This window comes from Rhamphochromis sp. 'chilingali' (genome assembly GCF_963969265.1).
Source record: "Rhamphochromis sp. 'chilingali' genome assembly, chromosome: 15".
NCBI classification, from domain to species: Eukaryota; Metazoa; Chordata; class Actinopteri; order Cichliformes; family Cichlidae; genus Rhamphochromis; species Rhamphochromis sp. 'chilingali'.
This window is the reverse complement of record NC_137942.1, coordinates 33,231,775-33,254,036: the sequence shown is the minus strand read 5'-3', so window position 1 is coordinate 33,254,036 and position 22,262 is coordinate 33,231,775. Positions and strand designations below refer to the sequence as shown.

At 42.2% G+C, this 22,262-nt stretch overlaps 1 protein-coding gene and 1 long non-coding RNA gene across 3 annotated transcripts in view; one reads left to right on the top strand and one right to left on the bottom strand.

Moving 5' to 3' along the window:
- Window positions 1–22,262, bottom strand: part of LOC308411613 (tetratricopeptide repeat protein 39A) — a 23,836-nt gene extending 1,574 nt beyond the window's left edge. The window contains exons 1-17 of one of the 2 annotated variants that reach the window (XM_080905568.1): window positions 21,822–22,262; window positions 21,141–21,245; window positions 20,551–20,682; window positions 20,162–20,220; window positions 18,626–18,693; window positions 18,346–18,410; window positions 17,872–17,971; window positions 17,710–17,775; window positions 17,505–17,613; window positions 17,354–17,421; window positions 6,224–6,283; window positions 5,858–6,019; window positions 5,667–5,758; window positions 2,321–2,441; window positions 2,120–2,231; window positions 1,922–2,036; window positions 1,203–1,319 (exon numbers count right to left, since the gene is read on the bottom strand). In XM_080905568.1, coding sequence (XP_080761694.1) covers window positions 1,203–1,319; window positions 1,922–2,036; window positions 2,120–2,231; window positions 2,321–2,441; window positions 5,667–5,758; window positions 5,858–6,019; window positions 6,224–6,283; window positions 17,354–17,421; window positions 17,505–17,613; window positions 17,710–17,775; window positions 17,872–17,971; window positions 18,346–18,410; window positions 18,626–18,693; window positions 20,162–20,220; window positions 20,551–20,682; window positions 21,141–21,245; window positions 21,822–21,856 — 1,586 coding nt within the window. In that variant the 5' untranslated portion in view covers window positions 21,857–22,262. Of the gene's footprint in view, window positions 1–1,202; window positions 1,320–1,921; window positions 2,037–2,119; window positions 2,232–2,320; window positions 2,442–5,666; window positions 5,759–5,857; window positions 6,020–6,223; window positions 6,284–17,353; window positions 17,422–17,504; window positions 17,614–17,709; window positions 17,776–17,871; window positions 17,972–18,345; window positions 18,411–18,625; window positions 18,694–20,161; window positions 20,221–20,550; window positions 20,683–21,140; window positions 21,249–21,821 lie in introns of both variants that reach the window. The other variant, XM_080905567.1, reaches the window with a different exon arrangement.
- Window positions 2,555–6,014, top strand: LOC308411615. Its single transcript, XR_013974424.1, has 3 exons — window positions 2,555–2,671; window positions 5,622–5,728; window positions 5,888–6,014. It is a non-coding gene; the product is annotated as an uncharacterized lncRNA (long non-coding RNA).

Genomic DNA, 22,262 nt, shown 5'->3' with positions numbered 1-22,262 from the left:
ATTCTGTGAGTTTTACAAGTACACTAATGTTGTTTACTTTTGGATACACACGAGCTGTTTCGTAGTGCTTCGATTTTACACTACGCCAAGATAACGGCTTAAGAGTTGGGAGTTCGCCTTGTAATCGGAAGGTTGCCGGTTCGAGCCCCGGCTTGGACAGTCTTGGTCGTTGTGTCCTTGGGCAAGACACTTCACCCGTTGCCTACTGGTGGTGGTCAGAGGGCCCGGTGGCGCCAGTGTCCGGCAGCCTCACCTCTGTCAGTGCGTCCCAGGGTGGCTGTGGCTACAATGTAGCTGCCATCACCAGTGTGTGAATGTGTGTGTGAATGGGTGGATGACTGGATATGTAAAGCGCTTTGGGGTCCTTAGGGACTAGAAAAGCGCTATACAAATACAGGCCATTTACCATTTACAGGCCATAACCTATCAACTACAATACTAACACACCATAAAATAAAATAACAAAACCACTTGTTATAACCAAAGTATGCAGAAGAGCATCTCTGAACACACATGGTGTTGAAGCTCGATGCAGATGGACTACAACGGCAGAAGACCACACTGGGTTGCCACTCCTGTCAGCTAGTCTTGAGTTCACATGAGCTCGTTGAAGCTGAACAATAGCAGATCGGAATAAAGTTGCCTGGTATGATGAGTCTCGACTTCTTGTACAGCGTTCAGGTGGGGTCACGTTTGGTATAAACAACATGAAAGCATGGATCCACCCTGCCTTGTATTAACAGTTCAGGCTGATTGTGAGATAATTTTGCTGGGGATATTATCTTGGCACACTGTGCCCAGTCCTTTATGACTGCTACGTACCCGCTATCATGACAACCCAACGTGTACCTAATGAACTGACCAGCGAGTGTATACCTAATTTTGTTTTGTGGTGCAGCATGCCAGCACTTTAAACTTCCGTCCAACTAATTAGTGTCATTTACTACTCATTTACATTCCATTGGCACTAAAGTGAAGCTGGGCTCATCATCTGCTCAGACTGAACTCAAATGGAAGCAAAAACGCGTGGCTATGTGAGGCACACTATGTGGGCTTGTTCAGTTGAAAGCCAGCTGAATAAGGTTCTAGCTCCCTGCCAGTGCCGCTAAAATGGTAGAAAAGTAGTGCAAACTTTTATATTCAAAACAGAATGCTGCAGTCTCACAATAATATGGAGAGTGAAGACTGAAGGAGTAACTTACTTGGCCTTGTGCAGTATTTTAATAGCTTCATCCCTTCTGCCTTGGTCTATGTAAAGCAGACTGAGCTCCACGAGACAGTTGGGCACCAAGTAGTGGTCAAACCTGATCTTCTTTTCACTGCAATAAGAAGCGAGTTAAATATTCATTCAACACGGACATTCATTTAAGACATAGGCTATGATGTTGATCCTGCACTGTACTCAATGTGGCATCCTTGGGAAGGCTGAGGGTTGTGCTGCAGGTGGCTGACCAATTTGGTGAATAAACAAACGTCTCTCATGAGGACTGTCAGTGTAATTTAAGCTGGAAGTCCTTCTTGATTGCCACGCAAATATTCACACTGTGACGTAGTGAGATGAGAGTTTTATGGCTGCAAAACAAACAGGGCACTGAAAGGACGTCCAATGAAGAGTTACCCTGATACGTTTTAAAAGGAAGACCTGCAGAATTTATGCAATGTTTGGAAAATCAGAGAAAACACTGATGTAAAAAGCTTGTATTACAGGTTTTAGTAGAAGAAAGTAGTAAGATTCTGAAGTACTCCCTCTTCTGCCACTAATTCAAGAAAACACAGTGTGTTAACCAGTGTTGCCAAAAAAAACGTTGCAATGAAAGGCTGATATTAATTTGTTCACACAAGATTAATTGATTCTGAAGAAACTGCTTTCACTGTGAGCAGGAAATAACTTGCCTGCGTTTGAAACTCTGCTAGAGCTCACCTGGAACACACTTTGTTAAAGCACTCCTCAGCAGCCTGGAGGAGGCCTTGATTCTTCAAACAAAGGCCCTTCAACATGTGGATCACACAGCGGTCGTCCACTGTGTACTCGTTTACTGCAGGGGACGGAGCAGACACCATGAGCAAACATGAAAAACTGCGTGTTCCTGTTTCACAGTTTGGAAAAGGGCAGCAATACCAGGAGCTTCCAGTAGAGAGCGCTCTGCCTCCACCAACGTCTGCATCATGCCTTCAGTTAGCTCTGGTGTCTTGTTGATCATACTGAATCCATTCCACATGTACATCATTTCCTGTAATGAAGCAGTTCATATTGTTGGGACGCTCTTTTAATCAAACATAGCAGTCGTTATATGTGTTTATTTTATTTCGTAACTCTTACCAGCACTGGTACAGGTAACCTGACTGGGAGGGCAGCCTTGTAGCGTCTGGCTTTACGAATTGCAAACTTCTCCGTTGGAGGAGACTTCCCCGCTATCTTCTGCTTCAAGGTGGGCACTTGTCTAAAATGACAGGGGATATACAAAGACACACCAACGAATGATTCAGTTACTAAGTACACCATGTGACTGTTTGGCATCGTAGTGAGTGTAGGCTGTTACTCTGCTGTTTACCTCAGCTGTCAATATGTGTCCGTGTCTATTTATTGTAAAGTAGGCTACAAGACTTTGTGAAAGGATAAAAATCGATTGACCAGCGAAGCTCACTTCTTTCCAGTGACTGCGATACGGAGGTGAGTTACTGAGGGCTACCACTATTAGCCGCTGTTAGCTGCTGTTAGTTAGTGTTAGGGTTGCCAACCGTCCCTTAAAATACGGAATCGTCCCGTATTTCGAAACAAAAGTACACGTCCCGTATTGAGCTAATAAGGGACGCACTTTGTCCCGTAATACAGTGAGAATCAAAAGTAGTCTATAACTTTTAATGGAATTAACGCTTTGTTTGAAAACATAATTCCCAGCCCCTCTCCTGCTTTGTGACCAATGAGCTGACAGCACACTTATGACAATTCGAGTATGACAATTCAGATTACCGCTCATCTCATTGGTCGAGGAAAGGTCGCTTACGGAGAAAATACCGGAAGACAACAGATGACCACAACAAGAAGCATGGCCAACAGGGAAACAAACGCCGACACTGCGGTGCAAGTCTCGGACGACAGTACACCTAAAGCTGGGCAGACACTGTGCGATTTTTTCAGTCGCGATATTCAGCTCCTGCTCAAACTGCACGATTGACTCGCAGGGGTTAGAAGTTGGTAGGTCACGATGCAGGTCTCACACTATACCGCCCGATGCTCTGATGCGACCTGAGTGCTCACACTGTGCCTCCATAAAATGAAGGTTATAACAGAAAATCTGTCGCTCTCCCTCTCTGTCTTTCACTCACACAGACACACCACCATCAACTTTGCTAAATTGCTAATGAAAAACATGATCAGGCAGCTGTGATTGAGCAGCAGTGTAAATCCAACTATTTTCACGGTTGTTGTGGTCGTGATAATTTTGTGATGCCACATCGAAAAGGCTCGGATGAGCTTTCCAAAGTTCTACAAGTTGTGCCTCCATCGCTTGTGTCCAGATCACACGCTGCACAGCCGTGCTGCTCCATCTTTTACACCAACGTTTACGTGTTTGCGCACGAGCAGTGTGAGCGGCTGTGGTGAGACCCTCACGAGCGATTGATGATCGGGAGCTGGTCGTGAGGTGTTAATCACTTCTCGTTACCCCACGTATACTACACGACGCACGATGAAGGCCAAAATCGGTCCGATCACTCAAAAAATCGGCTCAAAATGGGCCTAAAACCGCACAGTGTAAGCCCAGCATTAGAGCAGCAATGTTTGTTCCCCTCAGAGAAAGGGAAGAATGGGAAAAGGAAAACACCTGGCTGGAAAACGTTAATATGGGCATGTGCAGTGAATATCAGCGCTATGTGGCCAGAAGTGTGATAATATAATTTATTTTGTGTAATAAACAACTGCAAGGATAGATGATTACAACAAATAGATGACTAATAAATAAAAGTAATACATAGATGAATAATGATGATGAGTTAAGATGCGTAATCATGGGAACAAGCGGGTTTACAAACAGGAGCAGCTGATTAGCATTAGAAAAGCTGAAATAATACCTCAACTGAAGCCAATTGTACTAAATGCACTAAATGTGCACTGTTACAAGAATGTTTTTCTTTCTATTGTTTTCTATTATTTTAAGTTAAGCAGGACAGAGTTCTTTTAAAGAAAGATTTACTTATATTCTCAAAAGTTAAGCATGACAGGCTTCTGTTTAAGAAGGAGACCTGTTTTATGTGTTAATGTTGTCATTTTGAGCTAAAAATAAATGGCTAAATGATCATTTGTTTCACATGTGTTCATATCACAAAGAATATAATATGCATCTACTTAAATCAAATTCAAGTCAAATGGTTAAAAAAATAATTTCACACACAAAAAAAGAGCTAGAAAATTCACCACACTGGGAAGGGTGAAGACAACTGGGTCGCCCGGCCCTGGCCACGAGGTGTCCCTTATTTATTTTTCAGGGAGTTGGCAACCCTAGTTAGTGTTAGTAGTGAACATTTCTTTGACATGGATTTAACATTGTTGGACTTAGCAAATAAACTCCCATGTGATGTAAGGATGTAATCTCTTTTTATCAGAGGGAAAGTTTGACTTTTAGGACCCTTGAGCCAATAATTAGCTGGCTTAATGTTAGCTTATAACCAGCTAATATAATGTTAGCTAACAACAAGATGTTTTTGTGGTTTGGTTTGTGGTTTTGTTGTTAGCTGTCTGGAGATTTGACGAGTGCATGTCTATTTGCTGACAATAACTAATTGCGACAATATTGGGAATAAATAAGAATGTCATTTCACGCTTTCCTTTGTTAAAGCCCTGACGTGAGATCAGGAGATGAGGCTTGAGGTAAGGAGGAAGAGGATAAGATTTTATTCAGATGCCAGTCATGTTGTCTCTTTCCTTTCCGTTTTTCAAGAAACCTGTGAGTTCCTTTCTCCTTTGCTACATATGTGGATGGTCTCTAACCACATATGTGATTAAACACGATTAAGTGGAATAGCTATGTCCATCCAGGCCACTGTATTCAAGATGGCAGGGCAACATGTTGGCTTCCACAAACTGGTGCCTACTCAATCTGCAGGAAGACACTAATTAACATTTTCACATCAAAGTTTGGTCTTCTTCATATTCTAAAGGAAAAATATCCCTCCCATTTAGCTGTAAAATGTACCACGGTGTTCATCCATGTGAAAAATGAAACCAATAACCAAAGTGCCTGAAACCTGTATTCTAACTGAAAGCGCCAGATGGCGATACCTGTGGTAATATTACTTATTGAAGAAATAAAATTCTGTTTTTAGGCATGTCACGTTTCAGAATGGAGGGTTATCTGTTGTACGAAACCACATGCTCATTGGTTAAGGACCTGTTATTCACAAACCAATGAATGTGACGCAGTGACCTACGTCCCTCTTTATTGTGTCTAGTTATTTTTTTGCAACCAAGATGGCGACGGCAGAAATGCTGGTCCCAACTGTTTAAAACAGAACAACAGAAAGCAGAGGATGCCATCACAGTAGCTATGTTTTTTTAAATATTGTCTGTATTGTAAGCAAAAAGCACAGAGACATTTACGTGAACTATACCGCTCACCTCACAGCATCTATACTGGTAAAGAGGAAGTAAGGATATAATCCCTGCTTACCTAAAGAGTTCTACCTCGTCCTCCCCAAAAGGCCTGGCCTCATCTTTAGGCAGCATACTGAGGTAAGCAGCTTTCATGTACACATACATGGCCTAACAGGGAGAACCATAAAGAAAGGATTCATGTATTAAATCCTCAAAATGTCTGACAATAAATTTTATTCTGATCTTCTCCCGTCATAATTTCTGTACCTTGGACCAACGACTCTCCTTGCTCAGCAGGTCAGCGTAGAAGTACGCCATCTTCCACGCACGCTTGTACGTGAAGCACCACATCAGCTCCCAGTAGCACATGTGGTGAAACTGCTTCCATGTCTGCTGGGCCTTACAGCCGTCTTCAAAGAATTTCACTGCCTGGAAGCGCAGAGAAATTAAACCGTAGAGCAGAAGAACACGGACAGTGACAAGGCATGTTGTACATTTAATATTAACACTGGGCGCTGGTTTTTTGGAGCTCATTTCCTTAAAAACATAGAAACACTGCCACAGCAAGTGACGTATCATAAATGCTCCTCATACCCTCAAGAAGTGCAATCAAGCAATGTTTTCTTGACACACCTCATCAATGTTCCCTTTGATTTCCTCAGTTCGACCAGCAAAGAAGAGGAATATGGCCCCCTAGAGAAAAGAGAAAAATGTACAAATCTAAACACTGTTAAATTTTCATCTACCTGGAAGCAGGCACATCACACAACAATCATTCTTGGCAGTGTTTGATCAAGAAATTTTCATCCGAGCGCTCAGTTTGTTCTCTGGGATGGGCTGTGAGTAAAAGGTGGAGCAGAGAGAAGGATTGTGAATTTACGAGAATGTGCGTCATGCGGAGTGGTAGTGATGGCATGAAGCAAGCGTGACATGGACGAGAGACCTCGGCAAGGATCGTGCGAGTGGAAGTTTGAGACAGTATCGGGTCGAAGGAATCAAGGTGTGGATGGATGGCAACGTGAATACAATCAACGTCTGTGTGAAAACTATGGCGTGAACCCGTCAGAGACAATATACATTTACAAGCAATACAAAAAACAGAAATGTTTGGCAATAATAAATGATACGGTTTTGCCTTTTTGGCCAAAATTCCCATCTGTTATCATACGTTTGTTCTGACCACTATAAGGATCCTTCACTGTGTATGGAACTGCAACTGGTCAAAGTTTAACCACATTACTCCATACAGGTTCTTTGTTGCTAAGTTCCACTCTTATCAGCTACTCTCGTGTGTGCAAATAGGAGTTCAACTAATGTCATCCCACCATCCATTTTCTTCTGCTTATCCAATTCAGAGTCAGAACTGGGATGGAGCCTATTCCAGTGGTCATAAGGAGGGAGACGGGGTACATTACGGATAGTTCGCCAACATAGCGGGCTAACAGAGAGGGACAGACATCCATTCACACTCACATTCACACTAGAGACAATTTAGAGCCACCAGTTAACCTAAACAGTCTTTGGACTGTGGGAGAAAGCCAGAGTACCTGGAAACCTATGCCAACATTACACAGAAAGGCTGGCTGTTGGATTCAAATCCAGCTAACCACCATACTACTGTGCTGACTTCAAATACTAAAAATTATGAGTTAAAAATTCCTACAGCCCTGTGTCCTGCACTGCCTGGCCAAATGTTAGAAACCCAAACACATTCAGTTAATGGGGAACTTAAAAAAGGTCACATTTAGATTAAAAAAACAATTTGATCATCAGAAATGTGTTTATTAATCAGCCAGTTGTCACAGTGCTGACTACAATGCAGTCAGCTTCTGCCATGTCATCAAAACTAAAACATTTAAACATCAAAACAGAAATGACACGTTAATAATGAACTCTAAAGAACAGTATCGACGTTCCATAAGTTGGTGTATTTATTTAAAAAAATAAAATCAGTCAAATCTGAAGCAGCAAACCAAAAGACTCTTCTCCAAATACTTACTCGTTATGTAAACATGGACGTATTTGAAGAGCAGCCAGTGCTACCGACAGTTACAAAAGACACAATGGCACTGACAGGAGTGCAGGCACGCTAGTTTTCATTCTTTGTATTGATTAAACAAGAGATTTTATTTCCATGGGACTCACAACATGGAAGGAAAACTGGAAGCTATATTCTGCTGCCTAACGTAGCAGAGCGTTTGATTATGACAGCCTTGAACTGAGCTGCTCTGGACTGCAAAAGACATTACTGGGTTGGGGGTGATAGCTGTCTTCAAGGGTTTTTTTTAAATGCTTGAATCATAGTTTAGTCTGTGGTACAGTATATGGTTGAAACATCATGACTACCTCGAAGGTTTACCATAGCTGGTAAACTAACTGCTGACACACTAACCAGCAGGCCATGTAACTGTCCCTGAGACAGTTAAAATAAAGTTGGTTATTTCATGTTTCTGTGATAGATTCATGCTGTAATGTGTAAAGTGCTGTAATGTTTGTATGAGGTAAAGTTTGTAATTGTCACATGACCAGAGTTTGGTTGAGAGCACAACCATGGCATTGTGGAGCTAGCATGGATACATGGCTACCGATGCATCTACAGCCTCAGCGTTAATGTTATTCTGCATGTGGTCCAAGAGGCGCACACGGTATGGTTTCATGTATATTGTTTGTATAATGCTGCATACGTGTTCTACACTGGTAATGAGAGGACATTTTTGTGATATCCATTATTGTGCATTTTTCTGTTCTGCTTGCACAAGACTGTTTATGGACACTGATATGAGAGACTGATAAGCTCAAAACATTTATGTTGTAAACTTTGTGTTTCTTCAGTTTTCACGGTGTCTGAAGACAATAAGAGTGAGAGAGAGAGAAATAAATTTCCGAAGACATCAGTATGATGCGTGGCCATTCTTTGTTGGACCCCTGTAGTTACAGTGAAAACGTACTGCCCACGTGGCTGGAAGTTCGACGTTAGAAGCAATGCATGTTCCAGAATAAGAAAAGAAGAAACGTTCTTGACAGCGCAGTGTGTGTGGTTCGAGAACACAGCGGAAAAGAGGCTTGCAAACTTAAAAAGAGGAAACACCATTATTGGCGCCTTGGACGGCAACGACCACGACTTCACCAATAGAGGGCGACATTGACCATCATAAACTACAGCTCTGCAAATCTCTGCCGCTGCACACAGCAAGAACTGTAAAATCCCTGGCGGTCTTCAAGGAAAAGATAACGGCTCTTCAGTCAGCGCCAGGTTGGGCTGTGATATATCCACAACTTCATGGAGAGGTTTGGAGTTTGGAGAGGTCTATTAAAATAATAATTTATTTTGTATAAGAAAGGTACTGAGTTAAAGGTAACCAACCTGTCATTATAGCCAAAGTGTTCCCTTTTATTTTACAAGTGGTGTTGTTTAAAATGTTCTAATAATGTTTAAGAGTTCAACTTAAAAGAAGAATAACAAGGGGTGTAGTTAAGCAAATTGTTGCAAGAATCAGATTGTACTGAGAATTGTATATTTGCCAGGATCGCATGTACATATAGCAACAACTTGTTTATGCAGCAGGTTTGCTGAAACATGTACAATGTCAGTAAACACAGAAAAATCACATATTGAAGAATGCAGAGAACAAATTGATTCCCTTAAGGAAGAGCTAAGTAGATTGAATGAACAATTGAAATTACAGACTGATGATGTAGAAAGAGAGAAATTGGAGTTACTCATAGGTGATATTCATGCTAAAATAGAAATCAAGCAGATAATGTTGAAGAAGCCTGCCTCTAATACTTCAAGACTAGAGCCCAGGAAATCCTCAAGGGAGCGAAAGTTAACGCCCAAAATGCTAGAACTTAAGCAACAAGAGTTCTCTCAGAAGGAGAGTAAATTTATCAAACTATATGAAAGCTGGAAAGAACAAGTTAAAGCTACACGTTCCAAACTTAAAGATGAGTGCTCTGACCAGGAATTAGCTGACATGATGGATACTGTCGAAGGGCTAGAGTCACAAGTGAAAAATACATACGAAGATATGAGATCGCAGTCAGCCCCTCCTACTGAGACTAGAAGAAAAATTGATTCCTGCACAGCAGTAACAGCGGACTTGATGAGAATACTTAAAGTACGTATGAGTGAAGTGGGGCAAGAAGAGTTTGATGCTAAAGCAGAAAATGCGAGACTTCACATGGTGCTAGACAGAGAATATGCTCAGTCAATATTTGGGACTACAATCTCCCGACCTTCTGTACGTAGCTGCCGCTCAAGCTGTTTATCGGAGCAGCAAAGCATCAATGTAAAAAAGGCAGAGTGTGCTGCACAGCTTGCCGCGAAGCAGGCCGAGATAGAGATGGAGGAGGCTATTGCTACACAAAGGCAAGAGCTTAAAAGACTAGAAAATCAGCGAGATCTTCAGGTAATAACTGCAAAGCTAAAGGCTTATTCTCAAGCAGATTCAAGTGAAGCCTGTGGAGAAGACAAAAGCGCACACAGTGCGGTAGTCAGTTGTCCTCCATTAGCTCCTGAAGAAATCATACCAGAGCAAACCTACAAGAATAATAACAATGAACAACCAAACAATAATAACAATGAGTCATTGTTAGTGCAAGCCTTGCATGACACAATGGTCCTCACCAGACTTCCTGCACCTGAGCCCCCAGTCTTCTCAGGGGACCCACTTAAGTTCTTAGAGTGGAGCACTAGTTTCAAAGCTTTGATAGAGCGGCGATGGGCGATGCACAAATCCAGCTGACAGGTTGTTCTACCTACGCAAATACACCAGTGGAGAAGCACGGTCTGTATTGGAGGGAAGCTTTTACAGAAAAGATGACGAAGCATATGACCAAGCTTGGGAAGCTTTGAATGCTCGGTATGGCCACCCCTTTATAATTCAGCGTGCATTTAGGGAAAAACTGAACAACTGGCCAAAGATTGGTTCAAGAGAGTCGCTTAAACTGAGACAATTCAGTGATTTTCTGACAGCCTGCAGCAATGCTATGCCATACATCAAAGAACTGCAGGTGTTAAATGACTGTGAAGAGAATCAAAAATTGCTCCAAAAACTTCCTGACTGGGTGACTTCTCGTTGGAATCGTCGTGTCACAGTGCAGTTACGGCAAAAAGAAGAATATCCACGCTTCAAACAATTTGCTGATTTTGTTGCACAAGAAGCGGAAGTTGCATGCAATCCTGTAACATCATTTCATGCCTTGAAACACACTGAAGAAAGGTCAGCTAGAGACATAAAGCGTCCAAAGGCTAATGCATACATCACAAATGTGAAAGCATCAGACAGAACAACCACAGGATACAGTGGAGTGGAGAACAATTCAAATGAGCCTGATATAGAAAGAAAAGCAAATGCTTTGCCATCAAACTCAGTCACGTGTATCTGCTGTGGAGAAAGCCATTCTATTCACAAATGCCAGACCTTTGCTAAAATGTCCGTGGAGAACAAAAGAAACTTCATACTTGACAATAACCTGTGCTTTGGTTGTCTCAGAAGAGGACACAATTCAAAAGACTGTAAGCGCAAGGCGACTTGTGGGGTTTGTAAAAAACATCATCCAACAGCTCTTCACGAAGACCGTCCAAAGACTCCAGTGAACACATCATCACATAGAATGCAGGCAGAAGAAAACATATCTGCACTTTCTTGTTGCATGGACAGAGGAGATGGTGGGAGCACATCCATGATCGTGCCTGTGTGGGTTTCTTCAACCACCACTCCAGAGAGAGAGACCTTAGTGTATGCTCTATTAGATACACAGAGTAGCAACACTTTTGTAGATCAAGGGGTATGTGAGGAGATGGGGATGAGTTTAGAGCCAGTGAAGTTAAAGCTAACCACTATGATGGGAAGAGATTCCATTGTTCAGAGCGAAAGAGTTAGTGGGCTCAGAGTTAGAGGGTTTTCCTCCAAAAGCTTTATCAACTTGCCACTTGCCTATACCAGAGACTTCATCCCACTTGAACGTTCACACATTCCCACCTCTGAAACTGCCAAAAGATGGGAACATCTAATCAGAATAGCACAGGAGATGCCTGAGTTAATGGATTGCAAGGTCGGGCTGTTAATAGGCTACGACTGTCCTAGAGCACTGGCACCACGGCAAGTAATCGTGGGAGGTGAAGAAGAGCCATATGCAATCAAGACAGACCTGGGCTGGAGCATTGTTGGCAGTTCACAAAAAATGGCAACATCAGCAGAAGTGACAGGCCTGTGCCATCGTTTATCTGTTAAGGAACTTCCACCCTTGACACCAGCCACCATCATCAGAGTGCTTGAGTCAGACTTCAAAGACACAGCTCCTGGAGAAAAGAGCATATCACAAGATGACATACAGTTCACGCAACTGCTAAATGAGAAAATACACCAGAATGCTGACGGGCACCTAGAGATGCCACTCCCCTTTAAGGCACGCCCTCAGCTGCCAGAAAATAAGCGTCTGGCTCTGGTGTGACTTAAGCACCTGAAAGGGAAGTTTGAGAAAAATTCCAAATTTAAGGACGATTATGTAAGGTTCATGGACAATGTCTTCAAGGAAGGTGATGCCGAAAGAGCTGAAGATGATCCCAGAGAAGGAAATATGTGGTATATTCCACATCAAGGCGTCTATCACCCGAGAAAACCGGAAAAAAATCCGGGTTGTGTTTGACTGCTCTGCAAAGTACAGTGGCACAGCTCTGAATGATCACCTCTTGACTGGACCTGATCTCATTAACAGTTTGACTGGAGTACTCTGCCGATTTCGCCAACACCCAATTGCAATCATCTGTGATGTAGAGAAGATGTTTCACAGATTTCATGTAAACAGAGAGGACAGAAATTACTTGCGATTCCTGTGGTGGGAAAATGGTGAAACAAACATAGAGGCAAAAGAATATCGCATGAAAGTCCATCTTTTCGGGGCCGCATCCTCACCAGGCTGCGCAAATTATGCAATGAAGTATCTTGCGAGCCAAAATGAAAGGGAACATCCCACAGCAGGCAACTTCATCAGAAGTAGGTTCTATGTTGATGATGGGCTAATCAGTGTAAAAACTGTGAATGCAGCCATTGAACTAGTGAGAGATGTGCGGAAGGTGTGTGCAAAGGCAAGACTAAGGCTCCACAAGTTCATATCCAACAACAGAGAAGTCCTGGAGTCAATTCCACATAGTGAACGAGCTAGTGGAGCCCAGGATGTGGACATCAGCCATCATGAACTCCCAGTTCAGACTGTGTTGGGAGTAAGGTGGAGTGTAAGCAGTGACACCTTCTCCTTTAAAGTTGCCCTGGAGGAGAAACCAGTAACACGACGGGGAATTCTGTCCATTATAGCCTCTGTGTTTGACCCATTAGGCTTCTTGGCTTCTTTCCTTCTAATAGGAAAGAAAATTCTACAGGAAATGTGTCTAAAGAGCATTGGATGGGATGAGCCACTGCCTGGTGAATTGAAGCCACAATGGGAAAGTTGGGTCACTGATCTGAAGAACCTGCAGAGACTCCAAATCCCAAGATGCTTTGTACCCGAAAGCCTTGGGAAAGTCCAGAGAATAGAACTCCACCACTTTTCAGATGCGAGCAATCGTGGGTATGGTCAGTGCTCATATGTTCGGGTGATGAGTGAAGACCAAGTGCATTGCTCCCTAGTCATGGGCAAAGCAAGAGTTGCACCCACAAGAGTTGTAATCATACCAAGGCTGGAATTAACAGCAGCAGTGGTGTCCTCAGCAGTCAGCAGAATGCTAAAAGAGGAACTGGAGCTCAAAATTGACCAAGAGTATTTCTGGACTGATTCACAGGTGGTTTTGGGCTACATTAACAACGAAGCTCGCAGATTTCACTGTTTTGTTGCTAATAGAGTGCAAAGAATCAGAGAAGCAACTGATCCTGCACAGTGGCACTATGTTGACACCAATCAAAATCCAGCGGATCACGCTTCCAGAGGCCTCACAGTAGCGGAACTGATCAGTTCAAATTGGCTCATTGGACCTCATTTCCGGTGGGAAAGAGAGTTTGTCACACCAGACTCAACTCCAGACCTTCTGGTAGGTGATCCAGAGGTCAAAACGACACAAATACTACAAACAAAGGTAGTAGAGGACAGGAACTTCTTGGAGAGACTCAAAAGGTTCTCAAAATGGCATACAGCAGTAAATGTAGTTGCCAGGATCCAGCAACTAGCCAAAAGAGCCAATGCAACAAAGGGTATAAATGTGGAAGACAGGAGAAAAGCAAGTCATGTGCTTATAAAATTAGCACAAGAAGATGCTTTCAAGGAGGAAATCCAAGCACTGAACCATGGTAAATTACCACAGAGCCATCCTTTGTTCCAACTTGACCCAATATTGCAAGACGGTGTTCTCAGGGTAGGAGGGCGGTTAAGGAAGGCTTCCTTACCGCTTGACATGAGGCATCCAATAATCCTACCCAAACATGGCATAATTACACACCTGATTTTAGATCAGTGCCATGAGAAAACCCAACATCAAGGCAGAGGACAGACACTTAATGAGCTGAGAGCAAATGGTTTCTGGGTTGTTGGTGGGAGCAAAGTTGTGGCTAATCACATTAAGCAATGTGTTACATGCAGGAGAGCTCGCAGGCCAACAGAAACACAAAGAATGGCTGATTTACCGGCCACTCGTGTTGACCCCTCACCACCATTTTCCTATTGCGGGATGGACTGCTTTGGACCTTTCCATACAAAGCAAAACCGCAAGGACTATAAGAGGTACGGTCTTATATTCTCTTGTTTGTCCTCTAGATCAGTCCACATAGAAATGTTGGAAGATCTCACGACAGATGCCTTCATAAATGCTTTGCGGTGTTTTATAGCTATTCGTGGAGCCATCAGACAAATCAGATCTGATCAAGGAACAAACTTTGTGGGGGCAAAAAATGAACTGACAGAGGCCTTAAAGGAAGTAGATAAGGACAGACTGTCTGCTTACCTGGCCAGGAAACAGTGTGACTTTGTCATGAATGTGCCTGACGCCAGTCACATGGGAGGTGTTTGGGAACGGCAGATAAGGACAGTCAGGGGTGTCTTAACCAAGGTCCTTTCACAGAGTGCTGGAAGATTAGATGATGCTTCTTTGAGAACATTCTTCTATGAAGCCATGGCAATTGTTAATAGCCGTCCTCTCACCACCGACAGCATCAGTGATCCCAAAGCCTTAGAGCCACTCACCCCAAACCATTTACTCACCATGAAAACCTCTGTACCACTGCCTCCACCTGGAAAATTTGTGCCAGAAGATCTGTATGCCAGGAAAAGGTGGCGCAGAGTTCAATATTTGGCAGAGCAATTCTGGAGTAGATGGAGGAATGAGTACCTCTCAAACATCACACTAAGACAATGCTGGCACTCTCCAAGACGAAATGTTAGAATAGGCGACATTGTCATTGTGAAAGACGAAGGAATCCCTCGCAGTGAATGGAAGCTTGGGAGAGTACTGGATGTTTGCAAAGATGAAGATGGTTTGGTTTGGAAAGCCAGAATACAACTAGGAAATAGAAAACTATCGAAAGAGGGTGAAAGGCTCAATAAACCATCCACTCTTGAACGCCCTATACATAAATTAGTGGTCCTAATAGAAAGTAACTAGAATGTTCCAGTGGAACTTCTGTAAATGTGTATGGGATGGTTAAAGTATTAGGATTGACTTGCAAGTTTGTCACAATTAAGTACTGTTTGGTTCTGTAAATTCCTAGATTTATTCAAATTATTTACAGATTTCATAAATCATAGTAATTTGGTGGGAGTGTAACTGTCCCTGAGACAGTTAAAATAAAGTTGGTTATTTCAGGTTTCTGTGATAGATTCATGCTTAATTTAGTTCATTTATTTACAAGATAAGATGATAAAAGTGTAACATTAATTAAAAAACATGTCTAAAATATGTGATTACAAAATATGGGTTTGGTAAATATGTAAAGTGCTGTAATGTTTGTATGAGGTAAAGTTTGTAATTGTCACATGACCAGAGTTTGGTTGAGAGCACAACCATGGCATTGTGGAGCTAGCATGGATACATGGCTACCGATGCATCTACAGCCTCAGCGTTAATGTTATTCTGCATGTGGTCCAAGAGGCGCACACGGTATGGTTTCATGTATATTGTTTGTATAATGTTGCATACGTGTTCTACACTGGTAATGAGAGGACATTTTTGTGATATCCATTATTGTGCATTTTTCTGTTCTGCTTGCACAAGACTGTTTATGGACACTGATATGAGAGACTGATAAGCTCAAAACATTTATGTTGTAAACTTTGTGTTTCTTCAGTTTTCACGGTGTCTGAAGACAATAAGAGTGTGAGAGAGAGAGAAATAAATTTCCGAAGACATCAGTATGATGCGTGGCCATTCTTTGTTGGACCCCTGTAGTTACAGGCCAGCTAGTCACAAGGAAACCCTGAAAAGTTCAATAAAATAGCCTCAAATGTTTTTAGGACTCCTTTTTCCATTTTATCTCACACTTGCAGACTGAATCAACCAATCACAATTAAACTGACAGGAACTGATTTTCTCACATAATGTTTCCACCTCAAATGTTGTCTGTTAGCAACAATGCATATCCACCCCAGTCTGTGAGTCATTTACAGGAGACTAACACACAGTTGGTAAACAACATCGTTATAACACTTTTAAAACCAAAGTGCTTTACACTAAAATAAAATAGAATAACAAAACTGACGTTGCACACATTCACCATGTTTACATGACACGTCCCAACAGCAGCCCATCATCCAATTACAGTTCTAGACACCAGCATTTTCCAAACGCTTAACAAAAAAGGTTTGTCCTTAAATACAAAACCTGTTACAGCTGATGTCTGAGGTCAGAGTTTCAGTGCAACAACAGCAAAGACACGAGCTCCTTCTGAAATAAGTTTGACCACAACGTGATCAGACTGACCGAGAAGCCAACATTAATGATCCTGCAGCATTATCTACCACATATGTATATACAACCCCATTAAAGGCTTCTGGATACTGGATTCTGTAATTAGCCAGTGCAAGGCTAATAACAGTATAGAGTTATACTCCAATATATTCCAGTTTAGAAGTAACAAAGACATGCATAATCCTTTGCAGATCAGAAGGTTGCAAAGATGTTTTTAGTCTGGAGGTTTTTCTGAGGTGGAAAAAACTGATCTTTACCGCAGCATTGATTTGTTTGTCTAATTGTAAACGTGTCACAAGTTTTTAAGCTGTGTTTTTAATAAAAGGAGTTAAATAGCTCAGGTAATGCTTCAGCCTCTCAGTTAATACTGGAGAGCTTCGGTTTTGAACTGACTTAACTGTAAGAAAGTGTGGGATATCCAAAAATGTACTCATCGAGCCTTCTTATGTAATAGTGATTTCCAAGACTCAAAAGGTAAATACAACCATAAATCATCTGTATATGAAAAGAAATGTTATGTTAGCAGATAATTTGACCATGAGGGAGCATGCAGCAAAGAAAAACAGAACAGGACAGATGCCTGTGGAACTCCAGGTGTCACATTAAGTGACATAGGAAAGTGTTACCCAGGGGGAGTCACATGCTTGACTGCTGCACAGTCTCCGAGCGCTCACTGAGTAAGTCACAGTCAAAAAGGTTAAAAGCAGCACTCAAGTCCAGCAAAACTGAGATAGAAGGATAAAAGCAGACTCAGTACCACGAAAGGCCCTGAAACCTGACTGAAAGGTCTCATAGTCTCTAGTCCAGTAAGGACAATAGTTGAATACAGACAAGTTTTTATAAAGCTTTTTTAAATAATTAGAGTAAGTTACCCGTGGGTAACGCAGAAGGAAAGGTTTCAGCAATCTCTCAGCTTCCACCACCTCTCCCTCGCCTGTCCCTGAGAGGATAAAATGGACATATAATATAACACAGGCGTCTTGTAGGAATGATTTAAAAAAAAACCCTGATTTTTAGCACTACCTAGTATGAATGTGAGGAAGGTGTAGTAGCAGAGCAGCAGCAGAGCACACAGCATAGAGCGCAAGTTCATCCCCGTCGCACCATCGTTCAAAAGAGACAAGCCGTATTCCTGAACAGGATTAAAAAGAAAACAGAAAGTATCATAAAATAACAGCTGTCAGCTAATGATTAAATACACAGAGGTGGGCGTGTATGTTCATTGCACCTTGTCTCCAGAGAAGCCTGCAAACTCCAAAACTTTGAGTATCCGCGGAGGGAAGAGAGAGAGAGTCTGTAAGCAAAGAAGATCTGATAAACGGAATAATACAAACACGTAATTATACACATGCAGCCACCCAGCAGTGCAAATATATAATGTGGGACATACCAGGTTAAACGCCCCTATCCCGAATGCTATTCCTCCCTCTAAGTGAACGTGGCTGGGCTCTTTGAGACAGCGGTGCGATTTTATGAAGGAATGCAGCTCTCTGCGTTATGAAAGACAAGCATTTCTAATCACACAGCTTATCATATCACCGTTTTACTACAGAGGTTAATGAAAAGTAAAAACATGGAAGCGTTCAGGAAACACTTATTCGAGACTGCTTTGACTTCATCATTTCTTGTATCTCACAATATTCTGGACTTGCAGTTGTGATAAATCAGCAAATCCTTCAACTGTAAAACTGGTGAAGTAGCCGTTTAATAATCACAGTGCAAATATGTTTTAGTGACTGATTTCTGTTTAGACATTAAATACAGACAAGTGAAAGTAAAGTTCAGAATTACTTTAATTACTATACTGCATTATAAACATTATACATTTACTTAAAAACAGCTTCTTGTTTCATTGTTTACTTACTTGTAAATAAGGTAACTGTTTCGTACTTTGATTCCTCCTTTGATAAAACTCACCATGTTCTCATCCTGCAAAACAGTGCAAGGAATGCATCGCTACAGTTTACCTGTGTGTTGTTTGCAAACAAATTTAACATGACACAAATGGTTTTTGCATGCTATGTGTTATATGAGGCAGGTTCTACAGCTTGTGCAGCCTTAAGAAGACTAGACTGGGAGGTTGTGCTGTTTTTGAAAGTGTAGAGAAATTGTTACTTTGTTAGAAGGATATTAGCATACTGCACCTGCAGGAAGGTGAGGGCAGCTCTTTGGAGTTGACACTCTGCATAACAGACTTCTGCATGGAGCTGCACTGCAAAAACACATCCATGTATACACAGATTAAATGATAAATTATATATGATGAAGTGTAAAATCTAGGTATACTCCTGTGTTTGGTGTTCATCTACCAGGCAGGTGCTTCCTAGCTTAACCCTCCATATGCAATCCTGACTGAAGACATTTAGTCAGCTTATCAGTTCGAATACATTTTATTTATATAGTGCATAGGTGTCAAACTCTGGCCCGTGGGCCAAATTTGGCCCGCAGCCTAATTACATTTGGCCCGCGAAGCCATACCAAATTACTATTAGAGCTGGCCTACTGGTATTATAAAGCTAATATATATATTGTTTAGTATTAAGCTTTGCTTGTTCCATATTCAGTTTTCCAGCAAAACTTATTTGAGTCCATAAGAAAAGATTCATTCTTATATCTGGAGGAAGATTTTTTTTTCAATAAATATTAAAGTTAGCCCGCGACTTTGTTCCAGTTTTGAATTTTGGCCCACTGTGTATTTGAGTTTGACACCCCTGATATAGTGCAAGACCCTATAATATCAGACATACAGGCCCCTTTATGCAAGAATGTGGCAATGTGGAGAGGAAGAACTCTGAGCTGAGGGTCCTAGCCTCAACGGTTCAGAGCGGCGAGTCAACTGCAGAAAGAATGGTTTCACTGCTGCATCACAGCAAGGAATGAAAAACAAAAGTTGCCTGAATGTGTTCATTAATAGCTGGGGTCCGTCAGTGCTGGAACAACTATTGTTCATTTTCCTTTTTCTAGGTTCTCTGATCTGTTTAAGGCACTTTAAGTCACACTGTTAAAGCAGATCTACAGGTACAAGTATGAGTCTGCCAGCCAATCACATAGCTGCATTCTGAAATACTCAACATCTATAACTTTGGTTGCAGGATAATTTTGAGCCAACATTAGTAACACTTCCATGCATTGTTAAACTGTAATTCTTTGGTTATCCTGGTTTTCTTTTCTTAGCTCAACTGTCATTTTCATTTTTCCTATATATGTCTACAACCTGCACTCCCATCAGCCTCAGCTACACTGGAAAAAACTACATGCAAAATACATGACAGCATGTTGGAATGGTATCACATTAAACCAAGGTGGCACACACAGTAAAAATTATGCACGCTTATGATCAGTTTTTTAGCAGTGTCTGAGATCACGTTGGTATATCAATGTGTAATGGAACTTTTTGAGAGGATTCCAAAATGTGGATTCTGTTCATCCAGATGTAGTAACTTAGTGTCAGACTCTTCCTAGACTGCAGAAAGAACTGGCATGAGTAAAGAAACGTTTTCCCCACCGAATATGCAACGTCCAGGGGTGTTTAAAGATATCTATTTAAGTACAGGCAGATGGGGAAATTGGCTTCTTCAAAAAAATGGAACTAAATAAAATGACTTACAGTAGACATTTCTCCACTGCATTTTTGGAAGGATCCTTTAAAACTACACGAGTGGCACATTTAAGCCTTTTACCTTCAGAAAGTGACCCCCCGGCTGATTTGTTGGAAAGGCTGGAAGACTTCCGTCGAAACCTGAAAATAAAAATCAAATGGCACTTCAGGACACTCAGACACTGACTACTGCGGCCATGTTATCTGACACATCAACCATTTGCCAATCAAATGTGTCTATTTTCTCTTATCTAAGAAGTTGCTATTGCGAATTCTATTATGCAAACACAGTCAAACTGGTACTATGGTCACATGGGAGCCATAAAAGTACATGCAGCTCTTAATATTTGCCTCTGTGGCTCATGGAATGTGGAAGAATAGTTCACTGCATCCAAGCTGAGGATTGGGGGGTGTTACCATCGTTAACCTTTGTAAGACAGAATCAGGGGACAACAATCTCGACATCCTGACCTCTGACAGACCTCCTGGGCACTCTTCATGGTATTTCCTGCATTGGTGATGTCATCCTGCTGGAAAGTCATCATTGCCTGCATTTCCAACACTGTGGCGTAGATAAGAGCATGGTACATGCTCTCATTCACTCTACATAAAAACACAGAGTTGCAGGATCAACATCACACACCTCAGGCTGTAAGCAAACATGTAGTTACTGCATTTCCCTGTTGCGCAAAGATAAGAGTAAATATCTGGCTCTTTTTATTCTTTCTATCTCTTCCACCATCCCAGTCCGTCTTGTGCACAGTGTTTATTTTGCAGGCCTAACAGTCTGTACGCTGTTGAATCAGTCAGACCTTGGGCGTCAGCTTCGGCAAACACTTCATATCCTGGAGAACTGAAGCCTGACAGGAAGGCCACTGCTTCACGGTTCACACCATATAAGTCTCTAAATATCACCAAAGGCTAAAATACTGCTGACATCACACTGAAAATGTGAACACTGTGAAACAAAGCAAGAACACCACAAGCGCATACAGCCTGCATCGTAAGAGTTACATGAAACCTCCGGAGAGCTAAAACCTGACTATGGATTGTTGTGTCACCTTGGTCGCAGCTTCTCCAGGCTCTCATTGAAGTGGTTGTTAAGGAAGAGATCCAACGCCTCCATACAGTCATCCAAACACTCTTTCAGGGTCATCTCAGAGGAGCTGCTGCACACGCACACACACACACACACACACACACACACACACACCTGTGACTCAGGGTAAAACAAGCCTTGCAGTATTAGCATGAGATAATGGACCAGATCTATTCGGGTTCAGCGATTAGCATGCCTCCCAGTTAAAGCTGACATCCGCGTTTACATGCAGGCGTGTTTACTTTGTGAAATTTGCCTAAAAGACTCGTTGTTTAATAAGATCGCAGCAAGTGGGACAAAATATTCGATTAAAAACATACGGAAGCCTAATTGAGTTTTTTTAACTTGTAGTTTGAAGTAACACTCTCCGTTTCACTACGTGAAAGAATGCGAAACTACACAAGTCTCCTTCCTGGTGCAGCACAAACTTTTTAAAAACATTGAAAAAAGTTCTGCTCATTCACGTTTCCCTGCTACAGACAAAGGCGAATAATCACATTTATAGATCTGCACAGGTGGCTTTTCAACATTTGCCGGGCGATATGTCACCGCTGAAGTGGACAGACCCACACATAAACACTTTGTGGGAAACAACTCCAACTTTTGACGTGTCCTTGACTTTTCACTCGCCTCCCGTACTCACTTTTCCGCAGCGTTTGTCTCTCTCCCATTGGACATGTTCGCTCTCCGGGCGGCGCGCCTCCCAACACCTGTTCGGAGTTCAGCGGCACTCGCAGAAAATCGGGACGCATTCAGCTCTCACACCGCGACACCAAGCTTTCAGCTCTCACGCTTCTTCGCGTTGGCGTAAAAGCTGACAGTTAAGCTACCGAGGCTTTGCTGTCAGTTAAAGTTGACCAGAAATAAGAACGTGCACTCCTCTGTGCTGACCCAACAGCCCGATACTACGCATTGCGCAACAGAAGCGCAGCTCCTCCGCCTACCTCTGTGGCTCCACTGCCACGCAGACACTACACCGTAACACTGATCAGTGTCAGGTGCTCGCAGCTCTTAAAGATCCATCTTAGTCTTGACTAAGAAGTTCGGTAACTTTCAACAGTAAATGGCGCCATTTCCCCTTTGT